This window comes from Leptosomus discolor, chromosome 12, assembly GCF_034619465.1.
Source record: "Leptosomus discolor isolate bLepDis1 chromosome 12, bLepDis1.hap2, whole genome shotgun sequence".
In the NCBI taxonomy this organism is placed as follows: Eukaryota; Metazoa; Chordata; class Aves; order Leptosomiformes; family Leptosomidae; genus Leptosomus; species Leptosomus discolor.
Genome location: NC_141402.1, coordinates 17,175,722 through 17,193,216, shown reverse-complemented (window position 1 = coordinate 17,193,216; position 17,495 = coordinate 17,175,722). Strand labels below are relative to the sequence as shown.

The 17,495-nt window shown below is 35.2% G+C and overlaps 1 protein-coding gene across 3 annotated transcripts in view; it reads right to left on the bottom strand.

The window, feature by feature from the left end:
* The window catches only part of LUZP2 (leucine zipper protein 2), a 201,006-nt gene that overhangs the window by 19,297 nt on the left and 164,214 nt on the right, over positions 1–17,495 (bottom strand). The window contains exon 10 of one of the 3 annotated variants that reach the window (XM_086472209.1): positions 15,096–15,101. The exons of 1 other annotated variant lie outside the window; for it this stretch is intronic. In XM_086472209.1, coding sequence (XP_086328335.1) covers positions 15,096–15,101 — 6 coding nt within the window. Of the gene's footprint in view, positions 1–8,429; positions 8,436–15,095; positions 15,102–17,495 lie in introns of all 3 variants that reach the window. One more of the 3 variants, XM_086472208.1, reaches the window with a different exon arrangement.

Below are 17,495 nucleotides of genomic sequence, written 5' to 3'. Positions count from 1 at the left end.
TCTAACATAGTATGATATACAGTCTTGATATAAATAAAATATTTAGATACACTTGCATGTGTGTGTGTATATGTGTGCACAAGTGTGAGAGAAGAAAGAGATAACACAAGACTGAGATTTAATATAAACCATCAAATTAAAAAATTAATTTTTTGATCAGGTCATGCTAATGTCCTGGTTCTTATTCTTTCTACCTGACAATGTAAAAAGAAAATTCAATAAATTATGATATTTTAAAGTATTTCCATTTTTTATGGAAAAAAAAATCTCATCATTTTATAAGTCCCACAATGTGACAATTTCATGAGAACTGGAAAGTGATGGATTCTTTTCTTTTTGGTATGTATTTTCTTATGTTTCTTCCAGAAGACACAGTTAATGTTGAACAAACTGTTTTTACACTTGCTGATGTTTAGATTTGAAGGTCACTGCAAGTTCTCCAGAGCACGTATTAATCTTTTGTGTTTGGTTTGTTTTTTTTTTTTGTCAGTAACTATTGTATATTTTCAAATACTCTGTGGTCAACTAAGTAGACATTCACTTGCACAAATGACAGGAAGGAAACAACTTCCTGGTGTTTTTTTTTTAATTTTTTTTTATTTTTACCAGGAGTTGAACTGCCCTTACATCTTAGAGTATTTCCTAGTAATAATAGTAGTAGCAAGAAAAAAAACCTACTTGTAGATGGCTTGTGATGGCTTACAGGAAAAAACAGAAAAATTAATCAACTGAAGCATTCATCGTGAACCACTTGTTCCATTCTAAAGTTGTACATGTCTTGAACGGCCTGTTGCAGCAATTTCCAAAGAAAATTTTGTTTATAATGCTCAGGCCATCAAATGCTCTAAACAGAAATAAAGTAGAGAAAAGAATGACAGTTCTACTCCCCTCTTCACATAGGGTGGAACAATAGGATTGACACTGATATTTTATGAGTTTGTATAAATGTGTAATAATCAGAGAGGGGCATTAAAAGCTATTTTAATTACGCACAACATGTTTAGTCTCTACTGGTTCATCGTAGCAATTCTATGTTCTCTTGTTTTATGCTTCACTCTTCTATTACTACAATCTTTTGTATTAAAAAAAATTAGAAAGTTAAACCAATAAAGATATTTTAACCTTTAATAAATCAGTGTATTCCTGTTTATATCTGTTACGATCTCCAAAGCTTGAATACCTTCATATACCACCTCCTTCCAAAATGTTGTGGTCCTAAACAGCTTATGCTTAGTCTAATTTTACTTCTCTTTCACATTAATAGGGTGGAGAAAATCACAACCAGATGAAGAACAGCCCTAAGTCTAGAACTAATGAGACAGCATTTCCTTATAACTCTAACAGACATGGAAATCTAATCACCCCCATTAGAGCTATACAAGACCTAACAATAACCCAGCAAAATTTCAGTTTGCGTACAAACTAAGTACAAGCTAAATTTGCTCTATAAAATCATTCTGGCTGCCAGATTTTCCTAGCTTGCATTTTTTTTTCAGCTTGTCTCCTTATGACTTAAAACGAAGCCAAATGAAGCCAAACAAAGCAAAACAAATCATTTAAAGTGCGGCTTGATTCCAGTGATGAGAGAACTAACCCGTATAAGTCTGAAATTTATGACTAGTTTACTATGGAGGATATTCAAGCACAATCCTACTGCCATACACTTCCAGGTGATGAGAACTTGTGCAGTTACAAGAAAGATTCTTAATAAAAAATAAATTTTTAATTTTCTGCAGATAACAGAACTGAGATCTGCAGCTAAATACATACGGACATCTTCTGTAATGTAAGAAAAACTCTTGAAACGTGAGGACAGATGGCATTCCGACATTACTCAAAATGGCACTGCATCATAATAACAGCACAAAAAACAGGTCTTCAACTTTGAGGGTCACTGAATACTAGCATTTTCTGAATTAGTCTCAATTACAAAAGCACCTGTGCCCAGTAATTTTATGCTAATCCAATGAAAAATGCAACATATTTAGCGTTATGAGTCTACATAATTTCTCATTTATTACCTGTAGTAATTTAGCCTATTGCTTACCCGCTCTGTTTTAGTAGAGGACACAATTGCAGAGTGAATTTAAAAGACACTTGGCTTACATTCTGCCAAAACCAAACAGGTCTGTCTATTAAAAATATCCAGTATCCAAACTTGTTATTTGTATACCGAGCTTGAACAAAGTATGCTAACACAAATATCAGGCTAAAAATTGTATATATGTAAGAAACTATAAAATGACCCCATGGAAACGGAAATTACATCTTGTCAGTAAAAAGCAATACAAGATTTCAGGATTATCCTCAGCAAGTGACATTGCATTCCATAAGAGAAGCCAGTAGAATTGCTAAAATATTTGCTTTACAAGATTATCTCTTGGGATTTTGTTTGTAACTAGGTAGGTGTTCCCACAGCTGTCTACAGCTTCCGTCTCCCTTTAATCATTTGGCTGATATATAAAGAGGAGAAAAATACCCTTTGGAAAGCATCTCTTATTTTATGAATGTATACCAATATATGAAAGTTGGTGCCTTAAAGAACTGAAACTGAATTACCCTTCATATAATCCAGTTAGGAAATTTAAGAAGTCCTATTAGATCTTTTCTGCTCACCCGCATGTGCAACTTCTGTCAATCCTGACTTTAGAGGTGACAGAAATGCTCTATTGCTATACAATTTGCTTTCTTTGAAGTCAACTGGGCTAATGATACAAACATTATCTGAAGGCTAGTGCTGCCTCTGATGATGTAGTGAAGCGTGAGCTGCGTACATATTACGTATTTTGAGGACAGCTGACTGCTGTGGGAAAGCTGTTGGTAACAGGTTAGGGGTTCGGTCCTGCAAACTCCAAGGTGCCACCATAGCAATTTCAGTGGAAGCTGAGCAGGCTCAGTGCCTCACAAAAAAGGGTGAGATTTCTGTAAGACATCCCTTGCCTCTATTTCTTTAATCCTCAAATGCAGCCTTTTTCAATGACCTTTCTGTTCAGAGATTTCCCTTAGCTTTATTTCCTATTCTGTCACAGGTTTTAAAGAAAATGTTTGTGTAGTACTACAGGATTTCAGTCCTGAGTTCAGATCTCATGGCACTACAGTTAGGTCACGGGGTTACCATAAAGTTATGCTGCAGACATTTTTATAATTCATCTGATAGTGTGTTGTTAAGGTCCGCAGACAGCCTTTGCATAAATATCTCGAGAGGTAGATCCTAAAACCTTTATTTATATTGTATAGGCGTCTATGTGTCAGATACATTTAAGAGCATAAAAATATCATTGTTAAACTGCTTTCGAGGCACTTTATTGCATCCAATACACCTAAACCTGTATTACCTAGATAAAATGGCCCAGGAAAGAATTCCATTTATCAGCTCTTTGTAGTTGGCCCAGAAATATGACTGGATTTGCCATGTAGCAGCGCATCAAGATTTTCTTGAATTATTGTGCTGTTAAAGGACTTACTAATAGACTTCTGGCATCCGTATCATTAATCATTTGTATTTCAATGATAAAGTTTTAATTTGTTGTTTCTCTAAGTCAAGCACAAGAATTAGGGGCAATTTGGAAATAACTGGGCTTGGACATAGTAAAAACTATTATCTACTTTTCATATCCTGTAATTATTCAAGGGATCAGTTCTGTGGAATATAATCTATGCTATAGACCTGATTCAAAGACCTTAGATATCAATATTTCTCTAATAGTTTTTTAAAAGGCAGGATTAGCTCTACTATGTTTTACTACATTACACTAACAAAAGTGTCCTTCAAATCTTATTTCTGACTAGATTTTTGAAATCCAAAAAAGAGAGACTAAACTTCAGCAGGACTTTCAGGGTCTTCTACCATTGTCTGGCAAGTTATTATATGAACTTTATTTCCAGGAGATCTTTCTCAGTAGAAAGAAAATATTTTAAAATATTTTTCCCCAGCACACCTTGAAGACAATAGCCCTGAGTATATAACTTGAGACTGCAGAATCCCCTACAGCTCCTCTCAGTACCGCCAGAACACTCACTCCATATCTAGATATTATACTTTGTACCTACTTATACTGTTACCTGCAAAGACCGACCCAGATTCATGAGCAATTTAGCTGTCAGAGTAGCTGAAGGATTACAAAGACTGAGAGATACGGTGCACTATCTGACTGATCTGCAAATCAGAGCCTTAAGGTGGCTGAAAATTCATCACCTAGATAGTGCCGCTCATTAAAAACAAGCAAACAAACAATACAAAGAAAAAGCCCCACCTCAAAAACCCAAACCATCCCCCCAAACCCAGCAATTATGGACAAGATGTCAGAAAGCATACAAGGAAAAGGCAAACACTATAATACCAAAAAAAACAGAGGAAAGAAGCACTAGAGACAAATGACAAGTAAAAAAGATCAAATATATTTTCATAATGTGTCTGCATGTCACTAACAACAGCAGATAGAGTTACTCATGCAACGTTGTCTCCATCTAATCTCCCTATTTTAAACTCTTGCTTGTCACATCATAAATTGAAACTTATTTGGAACAATGAGAAAGTATAGACCTGATAACAAACGGCATGCTCAAAATAGCTCTCCTACTGTATTTTGCAGTAGACAGTGCCCCTTATTTCATAGGTGAGAAAACAGACATACCGCACGGCAAACTGCAGGATCACCTAATTACTGAAAACAATAGGAATAGAACTTTGTTTCGTTCAGCTGCCCATGCTGCATTTTACACAGCTTACCCCATACAGGGACAATAAGTGAAACAGTAGTCTATCAAAACTAAGAATATTGTGGTAAAACACAGAAATAATTCCATCTCCAAACAAATACAAGTATTTGCTTAGACCCTAAATACCTGAAGTGAGTGAAGACATTTTACGCTTCCTGAGACTTCACATGCATTTAAAATACAAAGATGGAACTAGATGTGCGTCAGGATGGCAAGTAAATAGCAGCTTACATTCTGCATAGGGATATAAAAACTTTAGAAATATGCTATATTAAAAAAATAAAAATATCCAACTGCAGAGCACGGGGTTTACATATTTGTACAAGTACTATACTGCATAGCAGGGTGGGTCTGGACTTTGTATTATCTGCTAAGCTATCTACCACATCAGTATTCCACATTTCTCTAGAGCTCCTAGCACTTTGAGAAAAAACAAACAAACAGCCAACCGACCAAAACATCTTCCATAAATAATATACACATTTTAATCTCTAAATGATGTATCTGGGGGTAAGATGGATTTATTAATGTCTTCCTAATAGAGATTTAGGCTTGCTTGCTGTCATTGGAGATCTCAGATAGGCACGTGTGATACAGTACACTGAACATAATGTAAATATCTGGGCACAATACTATTGTTTGAGGATGAAGGGTCACCTCAGCGACGTTTAGTTGCTTTTGGCACTTATGTAACCACTTTACCGCCTTTCAACAGAATTTTTATGCAGGTCATTAACTTTGTTTTGAAGTAGATTACTTGAACCAAAAGCTAACTGATGTGCTTCTGCTATTTTTGACTCTAAATTCACATTGAAACAATTTTATTCAACTCTACTCATGCAAGTCTAATCTTTAAATCATGCATTTGAGATGATTTTTTTTTCACTTGTTTCTCCCACTTGATTTGCAGTGAGAGCTAGACATTAACCTTTTTTTCCTGTAGCTTTTCAGTTCTCTAGGCCAGTGCTCTGCCACACTGTGACAGAAACATGACGGAAGGTGAACCATGGAATCATCAAATCGGTTGTATAATTTTCAAATGTCTCATGATTTGGAGCTACAGCTGTGCTAAGCTTCACGATGGTTCAAACTATATTACATTAACAATGGGAAATTAAGAGACATTGGAAATCGAGAGGGAGGAAGGCAGTCAGTTCCCTTAAGGTTACCACTTGCACAACTGAGCTCAAGATCTAGCCCAAGTACTGAGCTAGAAGTACGCCGGCGCAGAGTACTTCTCTACTCTGGCGCCTGTAATTTATTGGGTAGCAGATGATGCCAACATGTAAATAATTAATTTGTAAAGTACTCTATAGTCACTGTATTATCCTGCGTGCCTTTGGCATTCATTCAACAGTACAGCAATTTAAAATGAATGAACAGTGGAAAACAATTGGCTAAACTGCAAAAACTGATGAGTGTGACATCCTACTAAAAATACTGAGGATCTCCTTTCAAACTTTTAGAGGGAAACAACAGCAGCTAAAGTCATGTTAAGTACAGACAAGTGAAGTGTTGCTGTGTCTGTACCCACACTTTCAGCTGATTGGTGTCGGAAATGTAGTAGTCTTTTTCACTCTGTTCCCAGTGAGACCTCAACCTGCACAACTGCTTGAGACTTGGAGGAATCATGTGGTATTCTGACTCAGACCCTTAATATTAATAAAGAAATAGCCAGCCACCTAAGCTGAGGAATATTGATAGGAATCAGCACAGATATTGATACAAATCAGCTGAGAAGCTGGACTGTTTCTGTAAGACGTGCTAGCAAGAAAAGAGTATGTTCAAGGATGGTGCAGTTCTAATGCATCTTCAGAGTGATCCTAAAACCACAAAAAGTATCCAAAACCACAATGTAAGACCCAATCAATTGTAGCTATTTAAAACAACTCGAAATCTCACTGATTTTTTAAAATAAAAGAATAAAATATCAAAAGGTAAGACTTCCACGTGGATAAAACACACCTGTAGTTTTGATTTTGTATAAGATACTTCCAAATGCTGTCCGACTATTTCTGGTTTTCATGTAGATCATTCAAGGAATCTCTTATGTTAAAAGGGCTGTGGAGTACATGGAAAAGGAACATCGCGAATTGTGTTCTCAACAAGAAAAAAAATCTTGAGGGCTGTAATCAATGTTTAACAGTAAATAATGAGCACAAGGTCATGACTTGAACTTCTAAAAACCCGTTAATCATCTATATCCTTCCTCCATGGGACAACTTGCGAGTGAAGAGTAGCATGCTCAAAGTTTAAGAATAGGTATGGTGGATTTTGGTTACACTTCTTTCAGTAGGGAAAGCATTTATACATCTATACGGATGTGGTGCAAAACATCAGTATCCTGTGCTGTGAAACTAGATTAATTTTAATAAGAAAGGTTTTCTTATTTCTTCATACTGGTGCCATACACCCTAGGGCACAAAATACAGAGGGGCACTGGTTAAAGAAAAAGCATTGGATAGGCATGCGATGCACACGTCTACTTCAGTCTCCATCAATATTCTGTCAATATTTGACAGAATGATACTGCTAAATGTAAGAAAGGTCTACCCTCGACTTTAATTTTCCTACTCTTGTAAGAACAGTGGGGAGCAGGTTTCCTTTGGTTATCGGTCCCCCTCAGAAGCACTCAACAGTGGGAGCAAGGACACAACTTAGAGCACAAAGCACAAGGAGAGAACAGCTCTTTTCTCTCTACAGATAATACAACCCACGCTGAATGAGTGACAACTTAGGCCAAGCTGTCAGCTAGCATAAGTGTGCTGTCTGTCTTATGGTCATGAAGGATTTACTGCTTATCCTCTTCTCATTTTTTCAGTGAGGAGGTATTCCATAGTCCCACACTGATCATTTCATATGCAAAATAGTTTACAAATAATAAACCCAAGCTTTCATATAAGCTTTCTTCTGAATTACGCACAATCCTCAGTCATCAGAATTCAAAGGAATCCTTAAAGCTAAAAGGGTTCTCTCCCAGGGTTAAATTACCAAAATTATGTGACGACTTGCTACATTTCTACATGGGTGCTCTTTCGTTGTGTTGTGGGTTTGGTTTTTTTTGTTTCGTTGTGGGTTTTTTTAAATTCACTGAATCACCCATCCTTTTTTCATTCAGCACAGGCTTTTCACAGTAAAACAAGATTAAGCAAAGTTTAGATTTGGAGACGTGTCAGACAAAAAGATGAAATACAATCTGTTCATCCGTTTATCACTTTTTTGTTGTGACTAGACTATCTGTTTTAAATATCAGTGTAGATTTTCTTCACGTCACTGAATACACTTGAGCAATTGCCTGTATGAACAATCGCAATCCTGTCTGCAAATACATTTTGTTGCTCTTCTGTGTTGGATTCAACAGAGCTAACAGAATTCTGATCCAGAGATGAGGCATCTCTAACATTCGTCAATTAAAACAGTTTCACAATATCACTGTTAGTAAAAATATCCAAATAAATTTTCCTCTTACTAAGTTATTCTGCCAGATAACTTATGACCAAAAACTCATGACAAGTTTGTTGTTGGCAGTGAGACAGATTTTCTTTGTGCTGTTCATGAATCTCTGATGCTGCTTACTGCATAGGCACAGAGGAACGGATTGTGGACTTTCAGTGATTATTGAAAGGCAGACTATTTGATCAGAAAAAATAATATAGAAATCACTATAGATAAGTGCAGATAGTAATAAACTCACCTCTGTATAAACACACATGTAACTGTTGGTATTTTCATTCTAATTGCACCTGATTGGTGACAGATCTGTGTGACTCGATAAACAGACAAACTTTACTTAGGACCTAGAACATAACCTTGCAACACAGAAATAAAGAATCAGCAGCCTGTTCAAAGCCCAAATTATTTCAGCTTAACGCAGTCGTTGATGTATTGGTTACAGATGTTCCTTCATGCCAGAATTTGTGACAAGAAATTGAAGTAGAAATCCTATATTTCCAAGAGTAAACAGGAAAGAAATACGATAAATACTTCTTGACTTCCTATCGGGAGATACAATATAGGAGAGGTGATAAATAAAAAGTTGAGATAATTAAACGAGCACGTATTTCATGCACTTAAGGTAACCTTACAGTAAAACAGAGGTATTATCAAACATCTTAAGAACTAAAGGTATTACCAAATATCTTAAGAACTCCACAGAGTGCTACAGAAATTATGTACAGGGGGTGGTGTAGCGGTTGTAGATGTGATTTGCAGCTGTATTTTGGAGGTCTTTAAAGAAAGTAGAAGCACCAACAATAACGTTGGCAATACCAGGGACAGGGGAACCAGTGGCAAATATAATGGGGGAAATAGAGGAAAAAGGTGTTACGCTGTTTTCTGCATCAGAACTCCTATGTCTGCTTGATACACGTGTTCTTCTATCAAAGAATGGGCATTTTAAAAATGCACCGAGTTTTTCATTGTACTGTTTAATTAAAATATAAGGAAGCTTTCCTATCTAAAAGGAATTAATCCCTTTATTTCCTGTAAGCTATTAGTTGTACTTACAAGCATAGTTTATCATCTGCTTCTAGCAAATGGTGCCGTATGTCCCTCACAGGTCTGCTGATACCAAACCATTAATCTCCATTCCTGTTGAGAGCTTTCCTAGCCGAGTAACTAACTACTGGAAACATCTAAAATAATTCTTAAAAAAAAAAAAAAAAAAAAAAAGGCAGCAAAGGCTACAGAATGTGCCTATGAAGCAAGGAGAATTAGAAAATACTGAGCAGCACATCGCTGAGCTTTCTTTAAACCAGCTGGGCTGCTAGTTCTCTTTCTTCAGCTGTTTCTGCTGCCTTTGCCACCAGCTGAAGCTGGACTGCTCTGGATGCTCAAGACAGCTGGGGTTATTCTTTGTACTTTTGAAATGTACTGAGAACACCAGTTTATGAAGACAAAAATAAAAATTGTAAAGCCCTTATTACCCTCCACAGTTATGCCAGCGTACTAAGAGTTACACATTTCAGTCTCCTACTCAATATCTGAAGGGTACTAAAACTGCAGCAAACACATTCCTGCTAGAATGCCATCACATATTTCCAAACTGACAATTACACGGTCATATTAGTACGATGCCTAAATAAACAGCACAGTAGTGCTTGTATGTAAATTCAGCCATGATGAATGACATTATCTGCAGCCTATAGCGCTTCTGTTCTGGAGGCTGAGTGTGTTTTCTAACAAATTATAAATATCTGAGCTGTGTATTTGTATTCCCATAAATACAAATTTTAAAGCCGTTCTACAAAACACACATAACCACCTAGTACTCCTAGGGCGCTTTGCATTAAGTGGTTGGTGAAATACTAAGCAGGTAGTTGTCATTAAAAAATATGAAATTAAAGAAGAAAATTAAATACAAAATAGGACTATAATTAGAAGAGTTTAAGTTTTAAAATCTCTACCTTTCAAAGTTTTCCATAATTCTTCATCCTACGCCTTATGGTTCTGATGGCAAATAATTCAGAATAATGAGAGGTAGCCTAACCCCAAATTTCATCAAGATAGTGGTAATCTTCATAATAAATAACAGGCAGAACTTACAAGGGAGAGAGGCAGCTGTGGACATATTGTTTATCAATGCATTCTTTTGTTTCCACATCATTTCTTTAATCACATTTTTTCCTAGTAATTTTTGACTTAGTGGTATGTCATGTGCTTATCTGTGTCCTTTTTCTTCATCATTTTGGGCTGTTGCCTGGATTACATGCCAGTATGTAATTTGCCAGGGTTGTGATATACTGGTTTGACAGGGAAAGACTTTTCCATGCAGGCTCTTAAAAGTAGAAAATGCATCGTTCCATGCATTTGGAAAGAGCTTAACTCACATTAGTCCAATTTAAATAATAAATAATAATGGGCTGGACAGAAAAGTCAGGTGGCATTTTCCTAAGAGCAGTAGAATGTGTCTAGGAGCACTCAGTAACGACGATACAGTATGTCAGATGCTAAATTACTCTGTAGGGAATTTTACTGTCTTGGTCTAGATTTTGTCAGTTCAGCTCTTTTATCTAATATCTAAAACCCAAAATACGCTTAAGGGTAATAGAGAATAAAGAGTGGTTATAATTCTGCCTCACTGAACTAGATTACAGATGGAGAGGGAGAGTTTCCTAGTTTTTTTTCTTCTAATTAATGTCCATGTAAGAATAGGCAGAATCTGGTCTTCAGTGACGCCGGATCACAGCATGCAAGATAGAAAAGAAAGCCTGAGTTTTTGGTACTGAGGACACGGATGAAAGCATTATTGAAGAGTTTTTATAGAAACGGTAAACTGGTAAAATAGAATTTTCAAGGTATACATCAAAATTTTTGTAGAAAACATTTGTAGCAAATATTATGCCAGGCGAGACTAGATGTCCACAAGGGTTTCTTCTGTCCTTAGTGTGTACCGAGATATAATAAATTCACACTGTAAAGCAACTTTCACTGATACTAAAATATTACTCCAACGTGGTATCAGAGACTGGGGGTAGACAGCAGAGGTCTATTTTTTCAGTGGTCTCGTTACTTGTGAACACTTATGTCTAATGCCAGAAAGCAATTAGCTCACTTGGCATGGATCATTTCACTTCAAAGTTCTTCTAATAACCATTTGTTTAGCAGTTACTTTAGATATCTATTGTAAATGTACCTGCAGCTAAAACAACAAGAAAAGGAAATAGAATTAGTTAGGTTTGAAAACAGATTTTTTGATGGATCATCATACACACAATAAGTATTATTAGAGAAAGAACTTCTTAATATGTTTATACAAGTCAATTACCTGTATTACATTATATCTCAACCTGTAATTCCACATTCTCTTAATAACAGCTAAACTTTACCCTCATTTTTTCTTCGAGAGTAGGCAAGTTCTAATATCTAATATTTTGTAGCATACAACGTTCAAGAATGACTAGAGATGAAAAAAAAAATTCAAAACTTTCTTTAATTAAACTATTAAGATAATGAAGCATCTGAAGGTGGGTTTTTTTTTTTATGTTGTAATACTTAATAAAATGAAACAACCAAATAAACACATTCCTTCAATAACTGTGTTGATTTTCTACAGCCAACACAAAGGAAGAAGCAATTAGCTGTGGGATAATGAACATTGTATAACACTCCTTACACTTCACAGCAGGACTAATAGACACTATCAGAATATGCTTTATAGGCAATTATGGTCTTCCCAGATGAACAAAGAAGCAGCTGAAGTTACAGTCACAGACATGAACATCTATAATTTTAGAAAGACAAAGCCAAAGATACCCAAACCCAGACGAGTTACAGACCCCAGAAGGATCAACTGGATGAAGCTGGAACCCTTCTGAACCACAGGCTGAGTTCATAAATAAGGTCACTTGGAGAAATGCTTTTCCTTTTGAGACTTTGACTTTTTCCCCTAATCATACCTTAAAAAGAGGCTTTCTTACTGATTTAAGGAAAAGGTAGGAATCTTGGCAGAGGAAGCTTTTCCAAAACAAACTTGGTTTGCTTCTAATTGTCTGGTTCTTTACGTCCCTTCTTATAAAGCCAGTTGTTCTTCTAAAAATATATACCTGACAATGTTTTCCATCATCACCACAGTACTGTCAACAGAGATGAGCACTACTATTTTTCAAAAAGTATGAGAAAATAGAATTCCATAAATAATCTGTAAACTACTTCAAAATATTTAGTAATGAAAAAAAGATTCAATAGTCATTTATTACACGACTATTTTTCACATTCAATTTAAGCACCATCCATTTAACTTTTAAGGATTTGAACAAATACAGGATTGATACTAAAAGTTTTTTTGTTTTAATTGAATGTCTGCTTTCCCATTATACGAAATTACATTCCTTCAGACTAATTTAGTTCTCATTGACAATAAAATAACATTTTATTTATTATTATTTTAATATAAAAATGTAAAATAAGGGGGAGGTTAACAATTCTGGAATGAGACTTCAGATATAGGCCAGTAGGTAACTTCTTAAACTGCTCAAGATGAACTTGAACTTGAATGCCTTGGGTTTACCACCAGTCCATTTTCCATTTCTTACGCTTTATGATTCAATTTGCAAAATCGAATTCCTAGAAAATTCCTATTAATGGACAAAATGCCCAGAGATAATCAATATTTTCTTTGAGATAGCATCTTTTCTCAAATAAAGAAAAAGATCACTTAACGATCTCTAATGTTTCCCACTTGGCTCCATATACACATATCAAGTGAAACTTTGTCAGAGCAGATTAATAATACATATTGTATACAGGATACCTGCATTAACAATTTTCAACTAAATCTTTAATATATCCTTAGGTAGCAAAATTCCCCTGGGAGTGCTTTCACAATTACATTCAAGTTTGTAAGCCACTTAAAATCATTAATTAGATCCGCTGCACATTTTGTGTCTTCTTTTATAAGTAACATTGGCAGGAAAAAGTGCTAATACAAACAAATCTTAAAGTAGGTTTACTAATGTGCAACTGCAAAGGCACAGAAATTGTTTCATTTTTGTTGCTCACATACGTGTATATTTTAACAGAACATGTAACGAACACGTCAGCTAGGGAAGTCACAGGATAAAACAATGTGTTACTATTTTTCTGCTAGATGTGACTTTAACTAAAATTAGGAAAACTGTACATTTCCCAAATCACCTCCACTGTCACTGGGGTGGGTGGAAAAATGAGAGAGAGAAATGTTTAAAAAAAACCCAAAAAAACACTTGATATGAGAAATAAGTAGGTGAGGAAAGGTATCTCTAAAATAACATCTGAAAAATAATTAAGGGGATCTTCTCTTTCGCCCTTTTGATAAAGAACATAACCTTGTCCAGAAAGCTGCTGAACATCACAGCAAGCCTGAGTCTGCTCTAGCATGGGGGCCTGGTTTTTAGACTGAAACAGAATTTGAGAAATATGGATTTAAGTTGCCTGTGCTAATCCCCAGGTCCATGCAAGACCATTTGCCACACTTAACAATGTGGGTTTTGACGTTAATTAAAAAAATCTGAATTTCATATACTTATATCCCTTTTCAACCACGGTCAAGCAGTAACCCACAGTATTTTGAGACATATTACGTACTAGATTGTAAGAGACTTTATAGAAACATCTGATAAGTAAAGACTAATTAAAAAAGAGGATATTTGGACTGAGACTTTGGAGTATTTTTCATGCATAGTCAAACTGATCTGCAGTTAACAGCCACAAAAAGTGCAGCAATAAATGGCCACCAGTTACCTCTTCAGCCCGTTAGCCCATTGCTAATTTCAGAGTTGAACCCTGGAGTAACGGGCCAGTACAGCTACTTACGCTCTGTAAAAAAGAGGAGTGAAGTTGAATAGTTAATAAAATGAAGATAATTACAAAGTTCACATCACTAAAACTTGAACGAGAATTATCTCGGGTTTGGGTTATGGAATAAGTAAGAGATGCCAGGTGCTTTTTTTTTTTCCTCCAAACTTTCCTTCATTGTACTGACTTGAAAAAAACTGAAACTAATTTACTATCAAGATAATGTGCTAATAATGAAGACTTCTTTAAAGTAAGTAATAAAAGAAAATAGTTTCAGCTTTCAATTTAATGATCTCTGGTGTTAAATGTCTCTCTGCATGTAATAAAATTTTATTAAAAATTAGTCACTGAAGAAAAAGGGCAGTAGAAAATGTTCTGTGGAAACTTTCTGAGGCAACAGCAAAAACATACTCAATCTGAAGCAAATTCTGGAAATAAAAGATAGGAGGAAGAGTTGCCATACTCTTATGAATCATCATTAACAATAAACACAAGACCATGGTTGGCATCTAGTTGATCATAATGAGAATAAAAGTCTATAAGCCCAAAGTGAGCAATAAAACGCGGAACAGGAGACACTTACATGAAGAAATGGGTGATGCTAGTCATGCCTCTGCAATTAAATTACCTTCTATCTTTTTAAAAACAAATTTCTTACTACATTAGCCTTACAGATACTCATAATACCTGACATTTCTATGTTAAGTACCTTAGAAGGACACTTATTCCTTACTCTTTGAAATGAAATTCTAAAACAATGGATAGTGTAATTTTTCAGTATTATTTTATTCTCATAAAGTTTATGCATTAGGAAAGGGTTATATGATTGTATGTCACTACTGCGTGTAACAAAACGGGGCTGACTCTGCATTTAGTAATTGCCTTTTTTCTTTTTTTAATTACCGTTTTCCAATCCCCGTGCCGAACGCACTGATCTACAGGTCACTGAAACTGCAGGTGTCAGTGATATCTCATTAACTCTGGCAGAAGCAAAGTTTAAGGCAACAAAATTGTAAAAGCACTGAGGTACCACAGGGGCTGACTTCCTAAGGCTTTAATGGAGTACAAATCTATTCACCGCCCTCAAAGCTCTTGCTGTTTACTTGTAGCTGACCACAGATACAATTTGTGCTCTTAGGTCCAACCTCTGTTTCCTCTGATAAAGTTATGAGGATAAACACTTTTTTTTTTCCCCCTCAATTGTAAGCATACAATTAATTTCCAAATAAATCCGAGCACGGCATGCTGTATCTGTATTGGTTTGTATTATCATGGAGCTTAATTAAACGAAGTTTTCTCTATGTGTTTTTCACAATTACACAGAATTTTCATTTACCGTTGAAGGCTAACAAAACAGGCTTTGTTTTTTTTTTAAAAAAACCTATCATTGTTTCAGGTCTAAGCTTATTTTTTTGTGGTCTTTTTGAAACAATTCCTTTAAAAAAGCTGACTTAGACAATACTGGGCCCTCTGCTCTCTGTGAACTGAACGCTCAGTTTATAGGAAAAGAAATAGCGTAATGAGGTTAATTATTCTTAAATTTAAGAGAGGAATAGGTGTCAGAAGAGAATACTTAGCTAGTCATGAGAGAATACTGAAAAGTAGTAAGTTAGGAGAAATAGCAAAGAGTATTTAGCAACAAAGAGCAGGAGAATGAAAGAAAGCAGGGAAACAGATGAAAAAAACCCTGACTGCTAGAGCCTTTCTCTGCCCTCACAGTCTGAAATACCAGACAGGTGCAGAGAATGATCCAAGCAACAACAAGGAAGCATGCAGCAAAATTCAATGGAAAATTCGGAAAGAACAGTCACAAATATTTTACATTCTAAAGCTTTGGTTTTCCCAATCCACGAAACAGCGCCCATGTTACCAAAAAGCATATACATATTGTGAATTTCAGATATCCGACTAATTTCACTAATATCTTTTTAAAATCAGAGTATTATTTTTTATTTTTTAAAATTATTAAAAATATCTTTTATTTTTCAGAAGTCCATTTGCCCGTCTTTCTGTCTCTGGGGTGGGGTCATTACACACAAGATTTAGGGCACTTCCTGACATAATGCCATACTGTCAGTTTGAAATGTAATGCCTAAAAAGAAACAACTTCCAAGTTATGTTTTCAGTACATTATTCGGAGACCACCCTGAGTAAAAATAATCAGTCACATTAGAAAATCTTTCAGTGTCTTAATCTTTCCTATAAGGACAAAAATAAGTCCATAATTGTATTTTTACTGTTTCATAGGTTCTCGAGCAAAGAATTTGCAATTGCTGTCTTCAAAAGGTCAGAACCTTAATTTATACTAGAATATTATGATAAATTATATGAACGGTAATAGCTCTGATTTTAGAAAACTGAATTTATTTCTTAAGTAATTTGTCCTGATTTACGTTTCTTTCCTGACTTACAAAGTGGGACAGATGACATGATACATTGCTACATTCAGCTGTTTAATTTTTCATGGATCTGAAGCTATTCTGTTAGTTTTCTAGAATCTACAAAACACTCTTAAAAGACAATTAAAACCAAAATTTGTTCAGTCTTCATAAACATGGATTGGGTCCAACCCACACATTCCAGATGTTCCTTCATTCTTTCAAAATGTATTTGTATATTTTGAAGAAATGTACACATATATTTCTTTTTTCAAATTGCTAGGTATATAATTACAATATCCTACAGGTATTTTCAAAAAAATAAATGTATAACTAATATTTAGTACAAATAATTAACTACTATATTATTTTATATAAATATTTATATCAATTATTTTCACTTTTGTAGAATGAGATGGATAAAGTCTATATCCTAAGAAATATTCTGGCTTCCTAGATAAATCATAGATCTTTTATAAATAGGCTTTAACGAAGTCTTCAACACCCCAATTAAATTAGTGAAGAAGCTAACACTCTTGATGCTATAATCATCATATTTTTTCAGCAACCACTCTGTGTCTGTAGTAGATGCTCAGTATCTACACACTCAGAATAACTGTAAGCTTAAATTTAACCTAAATACGATATTTCTGTACCAACACAGAAAACTCAGCCTCTTTCTAATATGGCCATTTCAAAATGCTTTTCAGAGTTTACCTTATTCTTCATCAGCTTTCCAGACTTGTACATTCTCTGAACAGTTTCACCAGCACTCCTCATTCCTGCTCCGACAAGAACATTTTCTTAGGCTCAAAGATATAAAGTTCCCCACACTTACTTTGATGGGGAATGAATGAAATACTTACTGACAGATAAAGGGAGGACCGCCCACAGTAGTTTAACGTTTCTGAATTTTTACACTGATCAATGTATGCTGGAGTCCACAATATTCACATTACACAAGGCAGAGGCAATGGTACCTTGCAGCAGTTTTTACCAGAAAAGTCAGGTATATTCTTATGAGTTCTTTAAATCTTTTAAAAATGGAGTGGTAGTTCCCCTTTCAGTCTATACTATACATTTCTACAGAAGGATAATTCTCATTCTTAACCCAGCCTGTACTTC